Source organism: Papilio machaon, chromosome 9 (assembly GCF_912999745.1).
Source record: "Papilio machaon chromosome 9, ilPapMach1.1, whole genome shotgun sequence".
NCBI classification, from domain to species: Eukaryota; Metazoa; Arthropoda; class Insecta; order Lepidoptera; family Papilionidae; genus Papilio; species Papilio machaon.
Genome location: NC_059994.1, coordinates 3294834 through 3303075, shown reverse-complemented (window position 1 = coordinate 3303075; position 8242 = coordinate 3294834). Strand labels below are relative to the sequence as shown.

General features: G+C 30.4%; 1 protein-coding gene across 1 annotated transcript; it reads left to right on the top strand.

Annotated features, from left to right (window-relative positions):
- The first annotated feature begins 2320 nt into the window (after positions 1–2320).
- On the top strand, positions 2321–7941 carry LOC106718123 (protein toll). Its single transcript, XM_045679349.1, has 6 exons — positions 2321–2792; positions 4770–4980; positions 5119–6160; positions 6416–6731; positions 6819–6962; positions 7033–7941. The coding sequence occupies exons 2-6, from the start codon at positions 4821–4823 to the stop codon at positions 7810–7812; spliced, it is 2442 nt and encodes an 813-aa protein (XP_045535305.1). The 5' UTR covers positions 2321–2792; positions 4770–4820; the 3' UTR covers positions 7813–7941.
- The last annotated feature ends 301 nt before the right edge of the window (positions 7942–8242 follow it).

Genomic DNA, 8242 nt, shown 5'->3' with positions numbered 1-8242 from the left:
TACTGTGCTGACCCTCCACAGTGATTAGGGCAGTTTGATGATGATCTAAGGAACAATATTGAAAGAATAATTAAGATACCTTATGCAAGATGAAAATGTTATAGTTTGAAGCCGTTATTTTCTTAATTGATATGCAATTTAAAGTATGACCTTTGACCTAATGTACGCAGCAGTAAGTTTATTAAATATTAAATGGAAATCAAACAGAATGGTAATGATATAAAAAAGCAGAAAATCACACAAATATTGAGCTTTGGCTTTAAAATGGATAAGTCGAAGCTTAATACCAAAGCTACTTAGTTTGTAGTGTTAGTTATAACTTAAGATTATTCGTATCAGGACATAAATTCTATATTTTATTTGAACCAAATGAATTAAGTTAATAAAATACGTTACTTTATTCACAAAGAAAGTAATGACACGCAACATTTGAAATGCGAACTAACCATACTTTACATTATTTACGATGACTTGCGTACCGCGTTGTACTCGTTTGATGACGTCAGCGATCTTGCTCCGATCACGCAAGATATACATCGGTTATTTGTCATGTGTTACATAATCCTTGGCTAGTTACTTGCCTTTATCAACTAGCGCCACACCCGATGTCGAAAATTTCTATTTAAAATATTACCAAACACACAATATTATCTTCTAGATGTTTGTTAGAAGGTATCTGTAGAACGGCTCAACGTATCTCGATAACATTTGGTATATTGGTAGCTTTAGAACATAGTTTTGTAAGAACACATCGGCTACTAAGCTATTTTTAGTACCGCGTGGACAAAGTCGGGAGCGACAATTAGTGACTAATAAATATGAAAAAAACGTTCAAATGTTTGTCTACTTATACAAAAATGATTTGAGTTTGAACTTAGAACCATATTACTTCGTAATATTTCGTTGGAAATACACGGTATAAAATATTATTAATTATAATTTAATAATAATTATTAACATGTAGGAACTTACTGTCAACTCGTTGAGGGGCTTTATAATGAAACTCCGTGTATAGGGGGCTTAATGAATTATTTATACCAATGAATAGGCGTGACGTCTTTTGACGATATTAATATTCAAAGTGAACCTTCGCTTCAATGTCATTGTAAAGGGAACTTAATATTAATAATATGAAATTATTTTGCGTAAGCGTTTTTGCAAATTTAAATCTTACTAATATTATACATGCGAATGTTTAGATGGATGGATGGATGGATGGATGTTTGTTACAAGGTATCTTCAGAACGGCTGCATGGATCACGATGAAATTAGGTATAGATGAAGAACACAGTCTGGGAGAACACATAGGCTACCAATGATATTTTTTTAATTACGTGCGAACAGAGTCGCGGGTGACAGCGAGTAATATATAAAGCTAGATTGTATATAAGTAGAAAAGTGAAACCAGTTGAGATTTAATTCAATAAAATCTAAATTAAATTACATAAGTACTTGTTGTAGACAAGGTAAAGTAAATAAGAACAATGTCCAATTAAATGAAATTTCATGTAACCGACATACGACATGAGACAGGTTTCTGTAATTTATGGTTACATTCTGGTATTGCAACGTCCCGAATACAAGCAATGTGTTCTAAACATGGTTCTTAGTTATATGTAACTAAGATTTAATCCAGACATTTAAAAAAATGTACCCGAAGAACAGTTACCGAATAATTTTTTTAATATTTAATTGACTTGCTATTTAAAAAAAATGTTTTTCAGTGGAAATCTCCGAGATAAATTTTGTTTATAGCACATTTTTCTACATGATAATATATTTATTTATTCGGTATAAGAATTTATTTTTACGGCGTTAAATAAAACAATATACTGCTTACAATAACTTTAACCTTTCTGTAAGTTATCGTTCATTTCTTTAACAACCTAACAATACATCTAACACAAGAGAAGCTCTAATTCCTCACAACTTCAAAGGGTTATTCAAAACGTCGGGATCCTAAACAATAGGAGACACACACTAAGATTTATGGCCGATTGTGTATGTAATGTAATGGGCTACCTATTCACGCGCTCTTTTAGACTTAAGTAATAAATTATTCTATTCAATTTGCGACAATAAATAAGTCTACATACAAAGAAATACTTATTTATGTATTTTTTGTTGTCATCTATATATATAAAAGAAAGTTGTGTTAGTTACACCATTTATAACTCAAGAACGGCTGAATCGATTTGACTGAAAATTGGTGGGCAGGTAGCTTAGAACCAGGAAACGGACATAGGATAATTTTTATCCCGTTTTCTATTTTTTTTATTCCGCGCGGACGGAGTAAAAGCTAGTATAATATAAGCCAGGCAAATTTTAAAAAAGATAAACAAAAATTATAATGTAAACGCAATTAATTGAAGAAACACCATTAATATTTGAACGTTGAAGCCGAGAAAAAATATTAGGCATTTTTCGAAAACATCCTTCCAAATGATAAAGCAACATATTGATCTCTTTCGACCAAAGAGTATGTAAAACAGTATGTTTTAGAGAGTGGACATAATTTGTAAACAAGTAAGGTTCGGTTACTTCCGTCGCAAGTCGATCGAAGCCGAGCCGTCTCTATTACCAACACGTCGTGCGTCGAAACCGTAGCATCCGCACGTAGCAAGTTAGTCGTCGCGTAGCGCACGTAGCGGTTTGACGTCTACGCCAGTGTGAAGTGAATGTTTTACGCAATTATTTTAAAATTGTTCAATTGTTTTAAGTCTTTGAAATAATTGTAATAATTAAGTTTAAATTGCTTGTTGCAAGAACTATGTAGTGGATGGAATCAACAGGTATCTTTTTAATTTTCCTTTTATATCTTAAACTAACGTTTTACGATTTTTCAATTGATATGCGTAAAAACCCACATGCTTTTGGGGCGCTTAACTTACAATGTTTAGCTTAACTGAAATTTAAGTTCTATTCTTTTTATAATGTGTATCACTTTCTGTAGATTATTTTTAAATTCACTTAAAACTTCTAAAATTATAATAGTAAAAACTGTAACTATAAAAAACTATGGGCTATCCATTTATGTTATTATTTGCTAGCAATATTTTTTACAATCTATAAATTTATTTAGAATAATAAAAATGTCTTAATTCAACACGTGCTATAGCGTTATTAATTGGCACTTACAATGTTGTGCATTCTAAATTTTGTCTCTAATTAGCTGAAAAGGAAGATATTTTTTAGAAACCTCGCCCATCTCATAACTATGATTTTTTTCTCACATATGCCAAGAAAGCGTAACGGCACGGATATATATACTTTATTTTTATGTTGACAGATACCATATTTACGTATCAATTGTGCAGTTATAGTCAATATTATTTTGACTCTCCTATAATATCAATTCACTATTCAATAATGGGGAAGCTTCGGGTCAATACTGATAATGTGTCTATCGTACGGCCATCACTGAGTTATTTCCAGTTTTTTTTAAATTTTAAAATGTTTTGTAATTTTGCCTTACAAATAATAAGAAGATATAGCCTTTTGTTATAATATTTAAACATACCTTTTAAGTTTGTATTATATTAAATAATTTATTAGATTGCAATAACATTCTTAAATGTAATCGGTACGTCGTAGTTATTTAATTATATTTATATTTTACGTACTTTCCTATTAGGAAATAAATATATTTCCAACTATAAATTTTGTTAAGTTGTAATGATATCAAGTGATACAGTTAAAAAAAAAACAAACATAGCTCACGTCCACAACCCATTAGAGTAGGCAGACGTTATGTTTTCCCTAGCACATCTTTAATTTATTAAATGAATTAAATTAATTGCAATAAAAAAAATCAATATTTAATCACTATTATAAAACTAGCTTTTACCCGCGACTCCGTCCGCGCGGAATAAAAAATAGAAAAAGGGGTAAAAATTATCCTATGTCCTTTTCCTGGTTCTAAGCTACCTGTCCACCAATTTTCAGTCAAATCGATTCAGCCGTTCTTGAGTTATAAATGGTGTAACTAACACGACTTTCTTTTATATATATAGATAACTATGTAAGCATAATGAAAAGATAAGAAAATACACGCGTTGTTATTATCAAAAAGATTCGAAGTTTCCGTACCTTTGTTTCGACAGCCGAGAATCTCGTAATACCAAACTTAAGCCAGTAATTCTATTAGCGTCGACAACGGGTTTTGAACGCAGGTTGTTCGCATTCAATGAAATATAAGACGATTTCCGCATAAGCCCGACGTCCGGATACACCGGGCGAGTTTTCTCGGCTTACTGTCCTTCTAATTTTTCACCAACTATATGCTCGTAGAAACATTTTATGTTGCTCTCGGTAATATGAGTTTCATATTTATATTGTTTAGTGTTTTGTTTTCTAGATTTATGGAGATTTATATAATTTATGATTTTTATCGATTGGTACCACAATTTTATATAATGTTTTTTATCTTACTAATATTATAAATGCGAATGTTAAGATGGATGGATGTTAGTTTGAAGATATATCTGTAACTGGTTGGCATAAATGTAGATCATTGTCTGGAAGCTCACACTACTTAAGGTTTTTTTTAAAATCCGCGCGGACGGAGTCGCGGGCGACAGCTAGTATGTTATATGGTTAATAGTAAAGTCATACGAAAAAACAAATACTAACTATGAATATGAAAAAAAAAATTGATGGTCTTTCAACAATGCTGGCATCATTTAAGCATTAGGAAATTAAGTTATACTTTTACAGTCCTTACATTAGCACGTTATCATTAAAAAACTTATAATAACTTCTTTTTTTAGAGGAATGAAAAAAGGGTAACGAACAAGCTAGTGAAATGTAAAAGTGAAGACATGAACATAAAAATCGCTCCAATGGCTCGTAATATAGTATATTGGCTATTAGTGGTTTTATCACTGGAGGCCATTGACGCTAAAAGAGCGACGTGCCCGGGTTACCCTAACTGTATTTGCGGCGGTACATTGGCCGTAGAAGTTGATTGCATAGTAAGCGGTTAGTACACTTTAATACTTTTGTTTCTTAATAACTTTGTTCTAACTTAAAGTTGACGATCTGTTAAGTACATGTCTAGACTTAATACTTTATATAATTAATACGCATCTTTATTACTTAATTTACATTTCATTTCAGGTCAGACAGTGAAAATTGATGTTTTACCTGGCGTTTACGTGAACATCAAATGTGAAAACTCTACGTTCTTGAATTATAATAAACTACCTAACTTTAATAACCGCAGAAATAATTTTAAAACAGTCAGTTTTAAGAATTGTCCTCTACCATCGAATTCTTTCAAAGAAGTATTAACAAATATTGGTGTTAATAAAACAATGTCGTTAATATATCAAAATGATAAAAATATATCACAGAATTTTAAAAGAAATCATTTTGTTGGATTAGAAGATTTAAATAAGTTACTGATATCTGTGAACGGTGTTATATTTCTACCGGATAATCTTTTTATGGATTTAAATAATCTCAAATGGTTAAACTTACGCATGAAATCTGTTAATATATCTGAAGAATTGTTCAAACCATTACGAAGATTGGATACTCTTGAAATCAATCATAATCAAATGACGAATATGCCTAATAACGTATTTGAACATTTAATAGGATTAAAAAAATTCTCGCTCTGGCAAAGTAACATATCGATAATTTCCCATGATTTTTTTAAAGGTGTAGGAGAATTGGAAGAATTAGATTTGAGTTCGAACGATTTAAGCAAATTGCCATCGGGAACATTTAATCCATTAAAAAATCTAAAGAAACTAACTTTATTCTCAAATAAGTTTTCCGTTCTACCGGAAAACTTGTTTGCACAGAACAAGTTACTTTCCACATTAATCATTTTAAACAATGACGTTAAAATAAAAGAACTTCCTAAAAATTTATTGCGAAACTTGCAGTATTTGAAACAAGTACATATACAAAGATGTGGAATTGAAATAATATATAACAACTTATTTACCAACTCGTCTAGAATAAATAACATATCTTTGGCGCATAATGAGATAAAGAATCTACCGGAAGCTGTTTTTAACGATCAAATAAATCTACTGGAACTAGACATCAGTTACAATAACTTGGAAAATCTAGGAATTAAATTATTCTCGTCGTTAGTACGATTGGAGAGATTGAATTTATGCTGCAATTCTATAACAGAAATATCTGGGTAAGAATATATAATTTTTTTACTTTACCTATACTTTCAATACAGGACAAATTATATATTTTTAATAATAAAAGCCGTGCACCAGTACAATTTTTATTTAAATCATTTTTTTTAAATTAACAATTTTACTCGAATGGGCGTCGATGATCACTTTGGTGTTCCCGCCGCTCATTTACCCTCTTCTCTTATAAAAAAAATGTATATTTAAAAAAAAATACTAATTTCTTTGAACGTCATATTGCATTTTGTTTTCAGGTTAACATTCTTACCATTGATAAGTCTCATTTACTTAAACATGGAGAGTAACCATTTGAAAGTGATATCATCGAACCTATTCGAAAATAATAGACAAAGATTGTCAATATCATTTGCGTACAACGAACTTGATTTTGAAAATAAGATATTAGTAAATAATTCATGGATAATTAGAAGAAATTCGCCATTTATAAATACACATAATTTACAGATGCTCAATTTAAGTCATAATAAATTTAGAGATGTGTTTATTGATTGGTGGGTGAATGGTCATGAACATATTGATTTAAGGTTTAATTTTATTAAAAATTTATGGGTATGTAGTTATCGTTTCATACTAAAATTGATCTTATAAAATGGGTATATTGTGAAGGGTTTATTTAATATTTTCTTATTGTTTTAGGGAGATGGTGAACATGAATTTTCACATAACTACAAAATAATAAAAACACCAATCAAAGAAATTTGGATCGGAAACAATAATCTAAGTTGTGGATGTCATAATTTATGGTTTATCGATTATATACAAGCTCACTGGAAGACGAAGGTATGTATTTCGAACATGAAATTGGAAAAATGATCGCTATTGTAATACTAAAAGAATATTTTTGTTTCAGATATCAGACATGGATTTCAAACATTGTCCAATGTGGTCAACTCGTGTTGTATGCTATATAGCTTTTTATGTCATTATTTCCATTACAGCAATACTGTTCTGTATAGCAGCATTCGTAATTATTGCATACTTCATTTACAAAAAGAAATTCCATGAGCTTTTAAAGAGAATTTGTTCAAATGTATATCATGACAATTTTAAAAAGGAAGAAAACAAGATTGCAGTAAAATATTCTATTGCTGACGAGGAATTCGTTTTAAAAGAGATCGTTCCCGGATTACAAGATATTAAAAATGTAAAACTGCTTATGAAACCTATCAGCGATTTGAATACCAAAAAGTCTTTTATGAAAATTTTAAAGAGGAACGAAAGCGAAAAATACGTTACAGTTGTAATATTTTCACCTAATTACTTGATGACGACATATAGTAAAGTTAATATTAAAAAGATACGCGGAGAGATGTTGAAAGCGAGAAATACAATTTACATATTTGTCGATACCGGACCTGACAATTCTATTTACGCTTTCCTAAAGGATCAACGTGAGACACGAGTATCAGTTTTGTGGAACGAAGTCTATTTCTGGGATAAAATTATCGATTTCGTTTCGAAATATTCGAGACATCGCAAATTCGGTCACAATGATACAAATGGCCAAGGAAAAAACAACCTTGTTAAAAAAATTAATAAAGTTAAATATACACCGAAAATGTCATTCATGAAACTATCAGAGTGGCCTCAAACTGATACTTTCGAAACGTTCGCGCATAGCCAAGTTTAGTACTTACAAGTAAATCTTTTTTATGAGGCAAAGACTGAAATTTTCCCCGTAAAACATAGTCTAGTACTACGAATACAGATCGTGTTATGTAATAAAATTATCACGTTACATGTTACAGTTTAATTCTAAGCACAATAACATTATGTAGACTTTTTTCAAAATTAACTTTTTATAAAAAATAATTAAAAAAATCGTTGCTACTTCGCAAGTGTCATATAATAATTTGTTACAGCTGCATGTGTGCATATATTATAAACTATATTATGTATTATATTATATACGTCATATTCATCATTTTGTAGTTCTTTCAAAGTATTACTTCAAAGAAGTAAATACTCGTATTTCTTTCTAGCGTAGGTATATTTTAGGCCATTCGTACACGAGGCAACGTATCGTAGAAACTAAAATTGTATGGTTTGGTCGCGAGAAT